Source organism: Saccostrea cucullata, unplaced genomic scaffold (genome assembly GCF_032062105.1).
Source record: "Saccostrea cucullata isolate Sc308-1 unplaced genomic scaffold, CSIRO_AGI_Scuc_v1 ctg3502, whole genome shotgun sequence".
NCBI classification, from domain to species: Eukaryota; Metazoa; Mollusca; class Bivalvia; order Ostreida; family Ostreidae; genus Saccostrea; species Saccostrea cuccullata.
Window position 1 is genome coordinate 96,676 of NW_026926190.1, and position 19,535 is coordinate 116,210.

A 19,535-nucleotide genomic window follows, 5' to 3' on the forward strand; every position below is an offset into this window, starting at 1 on the left:
ATTTATTTCTACCAGAAAGAGTCTTCAATTCAACAAGTGAACAAACTAAAATTTAGAAAATATTTAGCGCAGCTCTGTAGAAAGAACCAGAAAGCGCCACCTAGCAGACCGGAAGTGAAACATAATCCATGAAAATGAAAACAACGGAGTGTCATTGTCGAAATCTTAAGTTACTGAATGTTATTATGTTACATGATTGTTAATTGAAAACCATGTTTTTCATTTGAGTCAACATAATGTCGAGTCAAATGTCTGCGATGCGATTCGCAGACTATTTCGTTGTGTGTGGACTGGATACAACCACGGGGTTAGAACCAGATCAGTTGGCAGGTGCTTGAAATATTATTTTATCTTTTGAAAGTTTAATAGAACTAGGATGAAATTAAAAATGTAACTATCCTTTAGAAAACAAAGAAAAGATGTCTTTTTACCCTGTCAAATTAAATTAGGGGACGAAAACCGATTTCAACGGGTTTTTATGTTTCCAGTAAGCCTATAACAGGTTGGGACCAATTGCCCAAATGGGATATAATAGTCCGTTTGGGATATAATATCCCAAATGGGCTATAAATTTACAGTGCAAAAATTGAAAATTTTTATTTTGGAAATAAATATCATAAATCCGCATCAGGACACTTAAAAAGGAATTACTTTTGGTTGACAAGTTTTCCTCTATGCCTATTGTTTAGGAGATTGATCCCTTGGAAATTCCTTAACTTCTTGGGGATCGATCTTACAAACGGTAGGGTTGCAGAAAAACGTGCTTACCAAAAGTTATTCTTTTTAAAGTGCTTTGATGCGGATTTATGATATTTATTGCAAAAATAAAAATTTTCAATTTTTGCACTGTAAATTTATAGCCCATTTGGGATATTATATCCCAAACAGACTATTATATCCCATTTGGGCGATTGGTCCCAACCTGTATAATATTTGTGGTGAGTGCATGTGTTACATGAGCTGAATTATGTATATATAATTTCATTATATATCTTATTTCCCTTAGGAGATAACTTACAGTGTCCACCTCTTGACCGTCCGTTTAAATCAAAAGTATTACAACATGTTCCAGACAACGTTCCATGGAATCCATTTGATAATGCAGCAGTCGGAATGGTATGAACATTTCTCATCATTGTGTAACTCTTGTTCAATTGAAATAAGGATAGATCCTGGAAATCATCTTTCCAAGTCAAGGGTTTCTGATCCACTCTGCTACACATAAACCTTTGACCAAACAGACTAAGTTTGACAGGGGTTACTTACACTATCACACCATCTAGTGAGATTACACATTTTGAACTCTACTGACCTCTGCTATAGGCCAATTAGAGTAAATGAATTCAACAGAAATTCAAGATAATATTGGAAGTCGGTAATAAATTCAAGATAACTCAACTGAAAAGCTGAGACAAACCTTAAACTGGACTATTTAATGATAAAGACATTATCCTTAGGACTATAACTGGCATGTTAACTTTTCTGTTCAGGTTAAATTAAACAATGATTTTGATAGGATCATGCAAACTTGCACAAGGCCAATCAAAGAGCGACTTTCTAACCGCATCAATCTTAGTCTATTCGGTCAAGGGTTTATGTGGAGCGTAGTTGATCGGAAAACCTTGGCTTGGGAAGATGCATGGAAATGAATGTTTCTTATGGAATGTATAATCTTGTCTACCAGTGTATTTCTCACAACATGAACCTTAATATATGGTATAGCGGGTTATTTTAGCGGGGTGCTACTTTTGGCTTATTTTGGCGTTTTGATGGTAGCCCACTAAAATTTTAATCGCTAAAATATTCAGTACTTTTCTTGGTGTTCATCCGCAAAGAGCTGCAATAATGTAGCCCTCTCCGATTTTTTTTTTTTCTTTTTTTAGGAGAGGGCTACAACTCCTTAGGATCTCCGTAATGGTGCAAAGCGGGAGCGATTCGCTCCCGCATGGATTTCGGCTCAAATTGTCAGTAAACGGCTCTTTTATTTATATGTCTTACCTGGACTTCCAAAATGTAATTATCCCAGACTTAAATCGATCCAAAAATATACAGAACAATCCATATACATGTATCAGTATTTTTCATTTTTTATTTTTTTATGTCAACATCAAAACTTAAATTTATCTACCATGTTTACTGACCTTGACAGATTTTATTTTGGCACAGCCAATGAGATTAAGGATCTATAGGGAGCAGATTTCTTTGGAATTACCTTATTTTAAGCATACATATCGCTGTTTGCGTAAAACTAACTCTTGAAATGGTTTTATTTATCGATGTTTTTGTGATAAATTTCAGCACAGTCGTTTATAAACATTGATATTTGCTGTATTTAGTTGTTCTTAATTTCAAGCGAAAGTCTCAGTACGTCACACGTGAACTGTCATGGCTGCTGAATATTGCGACTTGCAAGACACAGATTTATTTTACATGGTTTTCGAGTTTAACAGGCTATGTTGCTGACAGTGAATAAAAATTCTGTCTTATAAGAAGTAAGTTGAACATGTTGAATGTAAAAATAATTTATTTTGCCTTCAATCGCCCCTATTTAAAAAATATATTTGCACCATTACGGAGATGCGATGGAATTGTAGCCCTCTCCAGAAAACATCAGATTAAAAATAATCGGAGAGGGGCTACATTATTGCAGCTAATCCGCAAAGAGCTGAGACCTTGTGTCTGCTAAAATAAATAATGCCAAAACTATTGGCATACCTATGACCAGGAAAAATGCCAAATTTTACAGTAATTTTGTCTTTTGATATGCATGTATGGTAAGTTTTACTAATCGTGCATGTTTCCTATTTCTAAGATCTGGGCCATGTTTAAGATAATGGAAATAAATATGGTATTGTGATGAAGTGATCTACGCCTGAATTTAAATTTGTTTTTCAGCTCTGCATGCCACAAGGCCTCAGCTTTTGCACCCAGAGGGAATCAAAACGAGCAAGATTTCACTCCTTTTTGATAACGAAGGAAGATGGATCTCGAATATTTGGATCGGCCTTGACCTTTTATGAAGAGGTCAGGGACAGAAAGATATGCGCTGCCATGCAGACCCTGCAACACATGTACCGAGCACAACCAGAAGAAGAAGTCGAGGAAGAGAACCAGTCAACTCTACAACTACGGCACAGTCCAAAAGTCACTAAAAGATCTAGTCCCAGACAGAGCATAAAAGTCTTTGATTCACAAACTGACACGCTTTTTGTAACCAAGTGTCTCTGTCTCATTACCCAGTATCCATTTGTTACGGCCCTTAGGGAATATCTAAAACAGCTGTATGAAGCTGTAGAGAAACCATCTAAGTCACATCTGCCGTTAGAGAGCTATATTTATAACATTCTGACAGAAGTCCCTCTCCCACCCCCAGGACGAAGCATGAAGTTTTATGGTGTCTCCAGGGCGGTCTTTACCCAGAGACCAAGTAAGTATATATAACGAGTCGATATTAAAAAGTCCTTGTGGCTAACCATATAATATCCAAAAAAAATATTTTGTATGTCATTAGTAAGAAATACAATTAATATTCTTAAAATTGCTTATATATGAACGATATTATTGGGAATCACATTTCATACTGTGTATAACTTTTTATCGTATTATTTATTATCATATTATCTATAGAATGTGTTTTTAACTGAGTCACTTGCATTGCATTTATGGAATTTATATTAAAGAAATAAACATTACACCAGATACATGTACAGACTCTGTTAGAAGTACCTATTGATTTTTAAAAAAATCCATGTTGTTTTTAAACAATAACTGTATTATTCCCATATTTGTACAGTTTCTATTACAACAATTACAAATGGTATGAATATATTTAGAATATTGGTTAAGGCTAACTTCTAAATCAACATAATAGATTTTAATATTCAGCTGGGAATTGGTTTTATTAGCTGGCTATATGTATATTCTAAGGGCTCCTGATTCTGTGGGATATGTCTTTTAGAAGCATAGATATTTTGTGTAGAAAGTTACCCCTAAAAATTGGCCATTTGCTTAAAAGTAGTTTGTACTACTCAATGATGGAGATATAAGTCATTGAAATTGCTCTTTAGTCAATTGTGATCCCGAGTGCCATCTTTTATGCAAAAAAAAAATTTACTCATTGTTAATTTATATAGTATTTTGTTTTTGTTTTAAAAAAAAGAGGTACAATTCATTCCCAACTTTCTTCCTTCCATGAAAATTACCAATTGAAAATTAGTACATGTACCATGTATAACTGTAGGAAATATAGCTAAAAATGTATATTACCTCATACTTCTTGTTAATATCTTTTCTATATTTCCTTGAAAATTTTCCCTATTAAATATTTATTGACAAGATCATGAAGATAACCTTTAATTTAGTTTATTCAAGTAAACATTTAAGATTTATGCATGACTTACAATTGAGAAATCATGTTTTCACAAATTAACACTGTTAATGAGATTAACTTGTATTTGCTGCAAAAGTTTATATATATGCTATACATGTATGTCATTTCGTATGTTCTGTTATGTTCACTAACCTTAATATTAATACTTATTTCTAACAAGTGGACTGGAGGGAGGTAAAAGGTAGAGCAGACTGTTGTATTATCTTGGTGTTTGATTTACCTCCCTTTTATTTATAAATGAATATATTATATCCATGACAAAGGGGGATATTTGTGTATAAAATTATACTGAATGAAGTGCATGCTTTAAGAGTGCTACATGTAGCATTTCTGTATGTATAGAAAGGTGCTTAAAGGCTTTAATGTATATTTGAGGGTAGTGGTTTACAAATCTATAAACATTCACATAAGTGTATGTACTTATGTGAATGTTTATAGATGTGTATATGTACTTGTGTGATTATCCTCAGGTAATTATCTTCCTTTCTCTGATTTTTTATACCCCCCGCAAACGAAGTTTGGGGGGGTATATAGGAATCACCTTGTCCGTCTGTCCGTCTGTCCGTCTGTCTGTCCGTCCGTCTGTCCGTCTGTCTGTCTGTCCGTCTGTCTGTGCAATCGTGTCCGGTCCATATCTTTCTTACAGAGGGACATTAGAATCTACTACTCCACATTAAGATTGCTCATAACCTAAGGGTGTGTCATGACCTTGATCCAAGGTCATTTGGGGAAGTTCAAGGTCACTGGAAGAAAAATTTCGAAATTCGTGTCCGGTCCATATCTTTCTTATGGATAAACTTGGTAGGTTCTCATTTCACACAAAGATTGCCCATGACCCAAGAGTGTGTCATGACCTTGACCCAAGGTCATTTGGGGAAGTTCAAGGTCACTGGGAGAAAAATTTCAAAATTCATGTTTGACACATATCTTTTATGGATAAGCTTGGTAGGTTCTCATTTCACACAAAGATTGCCCATGACCCAAGGGTGTGTCATGACCTTGACCCAAGGTCATTTGGGGAAGTTCAAGGTCACTGGAAGAAAAATTTCATAATTCGTGTCCGGTCTATATCTTTCTTATGGATAAACTTGGTAGGTTTTCATTTCACATAAAGATTGCCCATGACCCAAGGGTGTGTCATGACCTTGACCCAAGGTCATTTGGGGAAGTTCAAGGTCACTGGTAGAAAAATTTAATAATTCGTGTCCGGTCCATATCTTTCTTAAGGATAAACTTGGTAGGTTTTCATTTCATACAAAGATTACCCATGACCCAAGGGTGTGTCATGACCTTGACCCAAGGTCATGTGGGGAAGTTCAAGGTCACTGGAAGAAAAATTTAATAATTCGTGTCCGGTCCATATCTTTCTTATGGATAAACTTGGTAGGTTCTTATTTCACTCAAAGATTGCCCATGACCCAAGGGTGTGTCATGACCTTGACCCAAGGTCATTTGGGGAAGTTCAAGGTCACTGGAAGAAAAATTTTATAATTCGTGTTTGATACATATCTTTATTATACAAAAACTTACTTCTGAAAAACCCAGCGGGGGGTATTTTGTCCCGATTGGACAGTTCTAGTTTAAAATTATTTTATTCTTATTTCAGTATGTATCTCTGTTGTGAAACTTGTTATATTTATTTCTAAATATCAGAAGACAGCTCAATGTTTGATCATGTTAATAAATATTTTTTTTTTTTGTAGTATTGCACTATATGATTTCTTGATATGTTTAAAACATCTAACATTTCATCATGTTCATCTACTTGTAGCAAATTTAATGTTTGTCCCCCAGTAAAGAATGTTGGGATTTAAAACTGCATTTTTATATACTTATCAAATAATGTGTGCTTTAACTTAATCCTAATATATACAGCTATTTATACACACTATTTATGTAAGACAGAGAAAGCATTTTGTCATAGACTATGGAGTACTGTGATGAAGTTAATCTTGAACTGATTTGATTAACAGGTGTGAGTGAGCTCCCTTTGTTTGACTTCTCTCTGTGGGACCTGTGTCGATACCTAGAAGTTAAAGATCTGATTCTTCTCTTCACCAGTGTTCTCCTAGAGCATCAAATTCTTCTGTATTCATCTGGTAAGATTATACTGATCAATCTATTAATTAATATATACAAAGTTTTATTAATTGTTGGGTATAATGGTGAGTGCAGTCTTTGAGTGATGTGCAAATTACTCAAAAAAGTTTTTTTATAACAACTTTCCTTAAAATCCTTAGTAACCCACAAACATGATAATGAATGGGTCGTTATGTTTATTATTCTTAATGTAACAAACATAATTCGAAAATGAATGTTATGAAAGGCAAATCATTTTCTAGAATAATTTTCATGTTATCGTAAAATGTGTCCCTTTTGGATGTATCCCATTCATGTTTCACACTGTTGCAATACATTTTTAAGTTAATTGATAAACTCTCCTCTCATTATGAGAATCAAGTTTCTATGTTTTAAGTAATTTATTTCTCATAAATGCATTTACATGTATATGTTCATTTAATTATACTGTGTATAATCTGTTTTTATTCGTTTATGATAATTGATCAACAGTATAAACATATTGCTTCTTTTGTACATGTTGTAGACTACCACAGACTTATGACAGTGGCAGAGTGTATCAATGTACTAACCTTCCCTTTCACCTGGCAACATGTCTACGTCCCTATATTACCCGCCTCTCTCACTCACTTTTTGGATGCCCCTGTACCATTCATTATGGGATTGCATCATGGCAGAGAAAAAAGATCTGAGCTAGCTCTGCCAAGCGAGGTAAACTAAAAGGATATCTAATCAGTATTTATAAGTGATTAGTTTATTGTATTTTCTGGCTAGGTCAACATATTAAATGGAGGTTGAAAATATCAAATTAGGTATTTAACTGTTAAACTGTATATTCAAGGAAATAGTTCACACTGCAGTGTAACAAGACAGTGCTTTACTTAAAATTGTAAAAATGAATACCATGCTTTGATTTTCCTACAGGCTAATATGTGCTTTGTGGACATTGATGAGAAAACTGTAGACATACCAGAAGATTTACCTCCCTTTCCACACCACCAGGAACTCAAAGAGGAACTTGTAAGGGCAATCAATCTATACAAAGTTTCTCTGGGTAGGGATAGCAGCAAAACCCCCAGTCCCAAAAAGACTGGCAGCAACAAAGAAGAAACCTCCATAACCCGCAACGAAAGCTGGGTTGACATGCCAGAAAAAATGGAAATATTAAAGCAAAGTGAAGCTTTTGCAAAAATATCAGCCATTGCAAAGAAAACTGGTGTATGGACCTCCATCGAAGAATTTTCTGACAAGTCCGAAAAAGAAAAAGACGTAGAAGTGAAAGATTCCTCTTCCATGGGTCAGAGACAAATAGACCATTTGAAGTTCAACAACATGATCAGAGAGATATTTCTCAACCATTTCCTGCATTTATTCAGCTCCTATGAGAAATTTGTCATCCAACCTACTCAGGACATGGACTCATGGTTGACGAACCGAGAAACCATGCAGAATTTTGACAAGGCTGCCTTCCTAAGTGACCAGCCAGAGGGTTATCTCCCTTTCATGTCCTCGTTTACAGAAACCCAGATGTTTGCCACACTGATAGATAACAAGATTTTATCTCACTTTGAGGAGACGGAGCCGGGTTTACGAGTGTTTGATTCCAGGTTAAAGATTCTCAGGGAGAGATTGGGAGAACATATAACTCACACTTACGGCCCATGTACTACTGTTGAAGATACAGGTTTGTTCATAATATAAATGGTTAAGTATATTGTCAGTTACAAAGTATCTCGAACTGGGAAAAATTTTATTTTTACATACATGGAAAGATTGTTAACAGAACATAAAGTTGACTTAAATAAATCTATGAATGCAAAGGAATCTTTAATTTTTTTTATTTTCATTACTTTGCATTAAAATGCATGTATTGTTTTTGTGCTTAAACAATGTAAGTATACTGATAATTAGAATTCCACTTTAAAATATGGGCTCTTTATACAGCATTACTTAGAAAGTGTCGATTGATTAAATGTATGTTGTAGAAAACATGCTGGAGAAGAGAGTGGTCTACATTGATGTGGTCTCCCCGAAGCCTCACACCCTGGAAAACCTCACTAGTCCTGCCTCCATTGAGATGGGCTTCTTCCCCGAGATTCAAAAGGATGTCATGAATGTCCAGATTAGTCAACAGTCGTAAGTTGTATAGGCTACAATAACTATGAAGTTAACAGTATCAGAACAAGAGATGGTTTTCCTGTTCTCTCTTAATCTGGTTAGGTAGGGAATGTATAGTAACCAGTGTTTTCCCTTTATTTCAAAGTAAAGGGTTATAGATCTGTTGTAACAAGTTAGGGGCTGAGGTTTATGAACAAAATCTATGTGGACCTTACAACATATTTTATTTCAAAGCGACATTTTTGTCAACTGAAGCGGTCAATTTGGCCGGTAGCCGGTTCTTAGGGAAAACACTGATAGTATGCTGGAAATGTTGTCATTTTGTTCTGATAGATTGCTAAGAAAGTTAAGAATGATTTTTTTAAAAATTGTCATGGATTTTTATTAATATCAGCTATCCATTAAATAATCTTTGTTATGGCTTTTGAAATTTGATTTGAGTTACTGTAGTCAAGTAAGTCAACATAAAATGGGCATCAGTGTTTTTTTCATTCTGTTTTTAAATTTGAGTACCTGTACATTTTATGATTTGCTTTATGAATGGTTTTTTTTTTTCAGAATAAAAAGGGAAGGTGCTATGTTGAGAAAAAGGGACAAAGCTTTCCAACATTCTGAACACATACAGCTGACATCAGAACAGAGAGAGGTGTAGTTTTGATACATCAAATCAGAATGAATTATTTAAGACATGCATGAATTTGCAGATTCTCAGATTTTGTTTGTTCCATAAATATATATCTTTGCTGAAACTATTCCACAAATATATGCTTAAAATAAGGATATTTTTTAACATTTTATGACATATTCTGATACCTACTTTAATAATGGGATAAGTATTTGCCTTAAACATTCAAGATCTACAATTTTTAATTTTAACTTCTGCATGTTCTTTGTAAAATACATGTATATCCATGAATTTAAACTGTCAAATGTATGATAGTTTCCTCAGTCTATACTTATGTTTTACAGAAGTACATCCAGGATGCCCGACTAAAGCATGTCAGACAACCCAAACTGACCGACATGTCTGCAGCAGGAATGATGCAGACAAACTGGAAATTTGTAGAGACACTGCTTCAGGAAATTAAAAATAAGGTAAAAATAGAAATGTGTATGTTGGTTGTAAATAGCTCATTATGGAATTGATATTATCAGTAAAGATGATTTAGGCATTTTTTTGCAGAAAGTGTAAAGCTTTTCCCATGCATTTAATGATTTTTTTTTAGCTAAAATCTTAAAAACAAGTACTTTTAAATTTATATACATACATATTAGATACATTGAAGTGTTCATTGGCATAATGACACATAAATGTAATTTTTTTCAATAAAATGATTTAAAACACAAGATAAATAGTTTCACTATAATTGTAAAAATATTTGTATTCTTTTCATACAGACAAAGCGCATGCTGGTGGAGAAAATGGGACACGAAGCAATAGAACTAGGTCACGGGGACGCCAATATTAACGGTGTGGAGGAGAACACCATGATAGCCAGTCTGTGTGACATGTTAGAGAGAATCTGGTCCCACGGCCTGCAGTCCAAAAAGGTACGGACATTGAGAGGAATAGGAGGTACTGTAGAGCATGAACATAGAGCACGTAGAGTGAAAATTTTGTATTCTCAGTCTGATTGTGTTCATTGCATAAAAATCAAATTGGACATTTAATTGTTAATTTTTGATTAAAGGAAGTCAAATATATGCTTAAATTTTTCTTTAAAAAAAATCCTGTTTTATTATTTAGAAGCATGGAAATTTGTATTTAAATCATTGAATCTAGAAATCTTTTCAGATTATTGTATTTTAATCATCTATTCATGATAAAGCAGTTCAGAAATACATGTACTATGTATATGTGATCATGCAATTGCAAGTCACAGCAAGATTTCACAATTTTTTTCAGGGAAAATCTGCACTTTGGTCACACCTGTTAAGTTACCTGGAGCTCCAAGACTGTAACTATGGTAACCAGTGCCTGGACAGCAATAGATTGGCCCCACCAGGTAATTCTACAGACAACTGTACATTTCATTAGATCAGACATTTATCTTCTGGTTGAAATAAGGGCCTTACCCTTATATAATGTAGAAATCTAATGGAAGTTCTAATATCCTTTTTGAAAAAATGCTCCATATACTGTAAAATCACATATTTTTGTGGGGTCAAATTTTCATGGTTTGAGGGAAAACTCTTGGTTCATGGGGGTTCGATTTTGTGGATGAAGAATTGTTGAGTAGTTATGTATGTAGCATTTTACATTTCATGGTGGACATGAATTTTTGGGACTCTTCATACTTCAAAAACAACGAAAAATAACCCCTCATGAAAATTTGTGGTTTTACAGTTCTACATAGAGTTACTCTACATCTGTTTATGTTAATTTCATCAAAATATTAAGGAGACTGATTTTATGTTTTAGTCCCACGTATACCTATACGTAAGAGAACAAAAGTAGACTTAACATCCATTAGGTCATTATACTTTTGTCTGTGCAGCAGTAAGTAATAGTTTTAAGGATTGTACATTTTTAATGTGTTACTGCTGCGTTCTTTTCAAACATTTTTTTCTATGATATTCAGTTCGTTATTGTATTTTTCCAGTGCATTGCAATTCTTTTATTTCTCCCTTGAAGTCATCGTACAATTTCCAGTTTTACAAACTTAAGCTAAAAACTATAAGATCGAAACATTTTTCCAACATCTCTCTCTAAAACAAACTAAATATCACCTAAATCAAGATATTGGCACATGTTTAACACTGATTTTATGCAAATGTTGCATGCAGCTATATTTTTACGCATTATTTTTTGGATTGACTTATTCTTGCTACTTTGGCTAGTTTTCTTTAAAATGGTTTCACATTAATTTGTGGAGATACTTGCAAGTCAGTTTTGTAAACCAAAAGTGAAGAAATATTAAATATGAAAATAAGTCATGCTTTAGTATTATAACTATTCAAAAGAGGTGTTTTTCATTGAGAATTGTGATTTTAAAAACCCGAAATGTGACTGTGCATTTTCCTTTTGCTCTGAATGCATTTGGAGTGATTTACTTAGGGCTCTCAGTTGCAACTTTAACAAAAATTATAACATGTATGTACACTGTATGTATTTTCATATGATATATTCTTTAGTTTTCTATCAAGACCACTAAAAAAACCGATAGTTCATGATATATATATATATATATATATATATATATATATATATATATATATATATATAAAATTAAGATTGAGAAAACCTTATAAAATTGGCGATTTTTGGTTTGTAAATAAGAACCCTGATGATACAAGTATGAAGCTAGGCCTAGACAGGAATGTGCAGTTTGATGATTCAGAATTAATTAAATTGTGCATGACTAGCAAAATGATGATTTATTTTTTTTGTATTTTTCACTGTACAATAGAGCATTGGAATCAGACATCAAGTAGGTTAACATTTTTTTCCTCTTAGGCACTTTGTCAAATCATTCACTTAGATCCACTCCTATTTCTTTTGCTGTTTCTATTTTTTCTTGTTTTCTTAGGACTATACGTTTCTATTTTGGTCTTGACCCCATAGCTTGGCAAAAGGAATGGAACATGTATTTCCACCCTTAAGGTTTGCATATAGCAGTGTGATAAAAAAGGGGGAAGGGGTCATTGTAGTTCACTTGTAGCATTTGTTGTCACAGATATTTTGTGGAAAATAAGAGTAGGTTAGAAATAAATTTTCTTTAGTATGTTTAATACTCCTCAAAATTTGACTCTCTAAACAAAATTGCATTTTGAAATTCGAAATTTTTAACTTGTTGAACAGCTAATAAAGTGACAAGACAAAGGGCTCTGTAATAGTTCATTTCTACAAGTAAATGCAATGAGTATTAATGCACTTCTTATAAATCAGAGAAGGAATACTATTTATTTTAAGCAATTTTATTTCAGCCAATGAAATATTTTATTTACTTTCCAGAAAAAAAGCTCAGCGTGCACTTTCTTATTCTGATGTATATTTATTCTGATATATTTATAAGAATATATCAAACATACATCTATCTTTATTTTCATGAGAAATGTGATCCTTTTTTATCCCATTTCATTTTGTTATAGTAAATATATTGCACTTGTTACTTGAATTTTCTTTTTTTGAAACTGATGTTGTAATTTTTTTTTTAATGTACCGGTAGGTGTTGCGTATTGTAATCAAAATTACAGGACTGTAGTGATTAAATACAGAAGAAATGCAATTTCTTCCAGAAATCTGATGAATTTACATTCAAGTTATGATATTGTTTAATTATAAAAAGTTGACATATGTACAAAGATCATTTTATTTTTTGAAGAAGGATTTAAGAAAGGGACATCTAGTATATTGGAATTATAGAACAAAAAATACATATTCTTAATCAACCTAAATGAATTCACCAACGTTGTTATTTCATGTTTCGCACAGTTTTAATAATTAACATTATTTCTTTAGCTTAACATCATTATTACTATTGTTAGATCTGACTGTGATGTCCCTGAGTCCAGAAGGCCTACAGGATCAGCCTAGTCATATAAAGACACACCGTCGTAAGGGAAGCACTGGGAGGATAGAGCTACCAACCCTCAACCCATTACCTAACTCCCTGGCTTATGACATGAGGTACAAGTGCATACATTTATTGTAAAACATGCTCAAAGCAAAGTGGCAGGGTTGGTCAATATTGATTTATTTCATACACAATTTACTATATCTGGTAAGTTTAAATTACATTTTTAAACCACAGGAAATTGCACTGCTGCAAGCATGAATATATTATAAGCACATATCATTACAGCCATCTTTTACTGTACTAGGAACAATATACTGTAAGTTTTCAAGTTACATGTAAGTAACTCAGGGAAGGTGATCTGAATTAGTATGTTTTATCAAATATCTTTTAATTATGGATTTGTGCACTGACTTGCACCGGAGAACCTTGCACATTGGCTATTTTCCCAAAATATTCCTATTCTAATAACAGATGTATTAGAAAGATCAAGCTCTGCTTCTCAATTTAAAAATGAAAGCTCCAACAAAAGTACAAAGGAGAAAAAATAAAGTATGATTGTTGTTTCAGAAAAGTTCAGCAGATGGTGGATATCAGAACAGATGTTGGCCACGCTCGAGCTTGGGTCAGACTTGCTCTTGAGAAAAAGATGCTGGCATCTCATCTCAGGGAGCTTCTATCTGATGCAGATTTACTCAGGTATTTAATAAATCACTGGAACTTGTGTAAAATGTTGTAAAATTCCTATTTTATGTTTTGTATGTTTCCCGCTACATGCCAAAAAAAAAAAACCCTAACAAATTACTACTTAAAGTCTGAGAGAAAAGAAAATCACTTTGAAAATGTGTTTTGTATGCTTGTTTATATACCACATACAACTACTTTTTGTACCCATTTTGAATACAGTTTTACTTTTTCTCTTATTTTATTCTATAAAGATACATTCTGTATGAATTTTCAGGAACTTGTACAAGAGATATGCCTTCCTGCGATGTGAGGATGAGAGAGAGCAGTTTTTGTTTCATCTTCTTTCTCTGAATGCTGTAGATTACTTCTCATATACCAATTCTTTTCTCAACACAGGTATGCAATCAACACAACCATATGTGGATAGTGTATTAACATGTAACACATGTTATTATTTAGAAAAAGATCAATTTTTGTACAAAGGAATACCTTGTACAGATGGTTAAACATTAGATTTAATCCCATTGTAGTAAAGTTATGATATTGGAAATTATAATACATGACTACAGTCATGTAGATGAAATGTTCAGGTATCAGTTTAGTTTCTTGTTTAGTTTTCGAGTATTGATATAACTTTTTACCTTGATATCCTTTTTGTTTGCAGTGGTGCCATACAAAGTGCTAATTTTTCCTAGTCCTAAATTTGGTTGTTCTACCACCAGTGCTAATCCATGGATCAGCTTTGCTGGCCAGCACGGTGAGACAGGGGTCGTAGAAATCCCTAAAGGTTGTCTGGAGTTTAATGTAGAGGTAAGGGGAAAAAAGGAAAAAAGAAGAAAATGCTAAAATCAAATATTTCTAACATCTTATTCAGCATTAGAGGTTACTGTAAGCTTTAAATACGCCATGAATTTGCTAAAACTACTTGTTGCTAAAATTTAAACAAAACTGATCTATTAGGGCAAAACACTATATTTGCACCTAGCTAAAATTGCACTTATACAAAATAGAAAAATTATTTTTCAGTTAGTCCATGTATTTGAATTAATCATTAATTCATAAATTTCAGCACAAGAACCTAGGGATATTGACAACTCTCCGTATTGGACATGACAACTCTGGTCTCACCCCACGCTGGCTTGTGGAATATGTTCTAGTCAGAAATGAGTTAACAGGACATCTTTACAAGTAAGAATATATAGTCTAAATAAGTTGTCTCAAACTCAGTGGGAAGAGTAAAGAAAAAAACTAAGATATCCAAGACTTATTGTAGATTTTGAGATAAAAAAGTGACTTCCCTTTGACTTTGACATTTCTATTGTTTTCAATATATCGATGATCAAGACGTCATGAAAGTTCAACTGGATTAAATTTTAGCGACCTCTAAATTTTTAAAGAATGATTTTATTAATTTTGATTATCAGTTCCATTGGCATTTTTTTCTGGTAAAGTCTTTGAAAACTGTTTTATTTAACTATACAGGCATCTCATAAATATTGACCTACATATAATTGTAATGGTAATTTCAGATTCCAATGTGGCAGATGGCTGGGTAAAATGGTGGATGATGGCAGTACAGAAAGATTATTAGTGGCCCAGCTTCTTCCTCAACACTCAGATACTTATGGTAAACTAACTTTTCCAATTTTCATCGACCATTTTCGGTGTACTTGAGTTACTTCAAAAAACCTCAAAGATAAAAGTTGAGGCTCTGTGTAGAGAGGGAATTAAATCTTAACATGTGCTGTAAATATTAACCAATTCATGTACAGTTGTACCATAATTTAGGTGAACTGAACTTTTTTTTTCAAAAAGATTTTTACCAATTTTTAAATTGCTGTGTAAATTATCCAGGCTTATTTATGTGCAATATATATATCTCTGGGAAGATGATTTATTACAAGATAACACTAACTATAGAGTATCTCTCTCCAGATTTAGACTTGGCAGTTGCTTCCTCACCTACAAATAAAGGAATGTCCCCAAACTCACCCAAGAGGTCACCTGATCAAGGTACATTTGAATCTTTATTTCTTTCGTTAAAAATCATGAACATCTTCAAAAAGTTTTGCAGATTAAAGAAGATGATTTTGACCAATAGAGAAATGATTTTAAACATGTAATTAGGGAAATATAAACTGTTTGGAATTTTTATGTGAAATCTTATTTTGTCTATAGGATCTTTAAGAATTCCAGAGATTCAGGAGAGACTAGGGCATGCAGTTAATAATCTAGTCAAACACTTCTATAAACCAGAAAAAGAGGTTAGTATTCCTTACAGTTATTGAGGATTTTCAAAGTAGGACAAAAATCAATTAACTACCCTTATGACGGAACTGTTTTGAAAGTTTTAAGAGATTCTGTTTTAAAGGGGAATAACTCTGAAAAGCAACATTATTATGCAGAATTTTTATATGTACATTTGATTTCAATGTGTATTAGAAAAGATATGATACATAGAAAGTTTGTTTGGTCTCTGAAAGATTGTGTTTTAAAGGGGGATAACTCCGAAAGTTAATATGATATTCCCATGAAATGTTAATACATGTCTGTGAATTTCAATGTGTATAAAAAATCTTTTGAATGAAAGATAAGGTATTTATTCAACTAAAACAAGCCCTTATTGACAGAGGGGGAATTTGACCTACTTATTGTGTGGGGACCAGGGCTTGGTTCATTGTCTGGAGCTGGTATTCCAGTACGGATTCAGGTCATCAAGAATCTTTAGGAACAAATTCTTCATCTGGGACTACCTTGGTTAGTATAAGCATTCATATGTGATGAATGAATATCTGTACAAATGTACATGTATGTATGTTTATAAGTCATGATAAATAAAGTGCAAATTTTGCCGTTTCCTGAATAGATATGTATTCATCTTTGAAAATGGCATTTTTGTTGAAAATGTTCCTAATATTGTGATTTTAAGGTCATATCGTGAAAGAAATAGCTATAAAGAGTAAAATTTCCTAATTATTAGAACCATTGTTTTATGAATTTTTGTTTAGGACCTACTGTAAATCACTTGTAAATTATTTGTAGCAATAACCACAATTCATAAATGGCTCATAAAGAATTATCATATATTTTGTGAAATAAGGTGTTGCAAAAATTATGTAATCTACAGTTGTTGTTTTACCTTAAGCAAAAATTATGATATTGCAAGATATAATGTCTTGTTAACAACTCTTTCTTTTCTTTCAGTATTAGTATCATTACTCTGATTTTATGATTTCAGAAAAGGTAAAGCAGCATTTTGAGAGTGTCTTGACCGGTGAAGTGCGACAAGCCATCACAGATGGAGCTAAGGCAGGCTACTGGATTTACTGTAACTTCCTCAGTAAAATCAACAATGCCACCGAGTCTGTAGGAAAGGACGGCAAATTTCAGATATTTGTCTGTGTGGGTATAAGGTAAGTCTTAGATAAACAGTTAAAATATACATAATTATGAAAAATGGAAATTACACAGTGGTAATATAGGCATAGGCTCAAGTGCACAGTACTGTTGTGGCAAACTCAACAAGCAGTTTTCCTGTGTTAAGTTTGGTTTCCTTGTTGAAAATAAACCCATTTCATAGTCACTTTTCAAAAGCTATAGTTTTATTTATCAAGGAATTTTCCTGAATGTAATTTTTTTAGAGGATAGACATTTATATCAGTTAATTTGTATAACGGATGTCTTCTTCGCAGGGATCATCTGTTGCAGAAGTTACTTCCCCTGATTGCCAACACCCCAGTGACAGCTCAGATGTATGAGGAGAACTCCTTCCTGAGGAATTACAGCCACATTAACTACTTAGTACACATACTCAGTACACTGGAGGAGTTCCAGATCACCCTAGAGTCCTCCCTTCTCCGCGGATTAGATATATGAGAAAGAAAATGGGGGAATGGGGGGGGGGGGGGTAAAAAAGTTCTACCCACCAATATTTATACATCTTATATTCCAATTAGTTTTGAATTCCCATTAATTTCTTCCTAGGATTTACGACAGCAAAACCTGTGATTATTTTGTTTTATCTTCTTTTTTTTTCTTCCTTGTGTAATTTGTTCACATATTAGGATTTTTTCCTTTTTTGTTATAGCTCAAATTAAAACTAAGCATGACAGTCCTTTACCAATTTAGTATGTCATATATATATTTTTTTTTCGTCCTTGCCATATATAGGTTTGATATTTTCAATAGTGAAGAATATGCATGAAGTTTATTAATTTACAATATTTTTAATTGTAACTTGATATTGCTACCCAAGTAAGATGATTCAGTCTTTAATTGCATATACGATGTACATGTATATGAGTGAAAAATAACCAAAACAGAACCATGCACAATACTTATATAATGCATGGTTTCATGATACAGTGCATTTGCAACATGCATTTGGTAATATTTTTATAGGACTGTATTTAGAACTTGCAATAACACTGTCTCAGATTTTACTCCTTGGTGCAAAATTACATGTAATACTTATAGTCAAATTACTGAATCTTTTCAGATCTTTTGCAAGCAGTTTCTTTGTACTGCTTTTGTGTACAAAGTGTCCTACATTTTGATAAATAAAATACTATTGTTTACTAAATGTCGGATCCATATTCCATTGTTCTTGTGAATTTATGTCCAGTATTATAATTCTTTGATTTTTTAAACATGTACATCAAAGGATGTACATTTAATGATTTTTTTTCATGAAAATTACTCAATTTTTAAAGGGTAAATGATTCAAGATAAAAAAAAGAACTTATCTTGGTTTTATATTTTAACATTTTTTCCATCCTGTACAAAAAAAAGGTTCAATTTATTCAAGAAAAAAAAATAGTACAATTCTCTGTCATCCTTGGACTTTCAGTAAAGTGTGGCATTCTCAACACTACGTAAAAAAGCATCTCTCAAATGGCAATGTATATTCTCATTGGTTATGAAATAAATAACATCGGCAACTTTAAATTGTTGTTGACAACAAAGAGACAGCTGAAGCCCCATCACAAAACTGCCACGCCTTACTGAAAAAGTCCAAAAATAACAGAGAATTGTACTATGAGGATATATTAGATGTATTCTTGTAACCAATACTCAGTTTTCTTTGCAATATTGTATCCATAAACCTTGCGATTATTCATTAATTATATGTGTTCATTTTGTAATGACAGAATGAATTGCATATTTGTTAAAATCTTGACAGAAATATCCATAAATTTCAAAGTTTCCAGAAAAAATTAAGAGGTTGTAATTTTTTATTAGTTGGTTAATATAGTTAGGATTGCCCTCTCTCAATGTGCCAATTCTATTTTTTTTTTTTCTAGAGATGTTATTTCTTGTGATTAGAATTATATATTAATTAGTCTTGCATCTCAGAATCATGTTTGGTAATTTTATTTTTTTTTTTTTTGCAATATACATGTATGTTTACCTATGACTAGTAAGTTGCCAATTTGGAATTATTTAGCTCCTGCAATTAAAATATACAAGGGATTGACTTTTTAAATACCTTGAAGATGCATACCGAATTATATGTTTTAAGTGTTAATCACCTTGTTATATGCAAAAGTTTGTTAACACTTTTAATCTGGTGCATTGGATATATAAATCTCAATGCACACCTGTGTGCAAGTTGAAATTTGTCAAAAATAGGATCATAGTCTACATGTTATGTATTAAGACTGTCTTACATCAATATAAAATAATTTGTTTATACTTAAATGGAAAGCCTTGGTAGCTTTTGAACATTGAAAGGGTAAGGGGGG

At 32.8% G+C, this 19,535-nt stretch overlaps 1 protein-coding gene across 2 annotated transcripts; it reads left to right on the forward strand.

Moving 5' to 3' along the window:
- The first annotated feature begins 112 nt into the window (after positions 1–112).
- LOC134271031 (DENN domain-containing protein 5A-like) lies at positions 113–17,892 on the forward strand. 2 transcript variants are annotated; one of them, XM_062753296.1, is made up of 23 exons: positions 113–330; positions 1,007–1,116; positions 2,896–3,427; positions 6,364–6,489; positions 6,996–7,180; positions 7,394–8,153; positions 8,455–8,605; positions 9,146–9,233; positions 9,557–9,682; positions 9,986–10,138; positions 10,494–10,593; positions 11,010–11,087; positions 13,076–13,217; positions 13,675–13,803; positions 14,066–14,187; positions 14,456–14,601; positions 14,861–14,979; positions 15,321–15,418; positions 15,727–15,804; positions 15,970–16,055; positions 16,422–16,548; positions 17,030–17,204; positions 17,484–17,892. In XM_062753296.1, exons 1-23 carry the CDS (start codon positions 237–239, stop codon positions 17,665–17,667), a joined length of 3,909 nt encoding a protein of 1,302 aa, XP_062609280.1. In that variant the 5' UTR covers positions 113–236; the 3' UTR covers positions 17,668–17,892. The 2 variants fall into 2 exon arrangements, with proteins under 2 accessions (XP_062609280.1, XP_062609281.1); XM_062753297.1 differs by lacking the exon at positions 11,010–11,087 and having other exon boundaries at positions 17,484–17,891.
- The last annotated feature ends 1,643 nt before the right edge of the window (positions 17,893–19,535 follow it).

What these genes read in the sequence shown, in the direction of transcription:
- LOC134271031 (XM_062753296.1), top strand. Translation starts at nt 237, where the DNA reads ATGTCGAGTCAAATGTCTGCGATGCGATTCGCAGACTATTTCGTTGTG. An exon ending in GTCCAGATTAGTCAACAGTC is followed by an intron (nt 8,606 to 9,145) that starts GTAAGTTGTATA and finishes TTTTTTTTTCAG; the next exon opens with AATAAAAAGGGAAGGTGCTA. An exon ending in TCTGATGCAGATTTACTCAG is followed by an intron (nt 13,804 to 14,065) that starts GTATTTAATAAA and finishes ATGAATTTTCAG; the next exon opens with GAACTTGTACAAGAGATATG.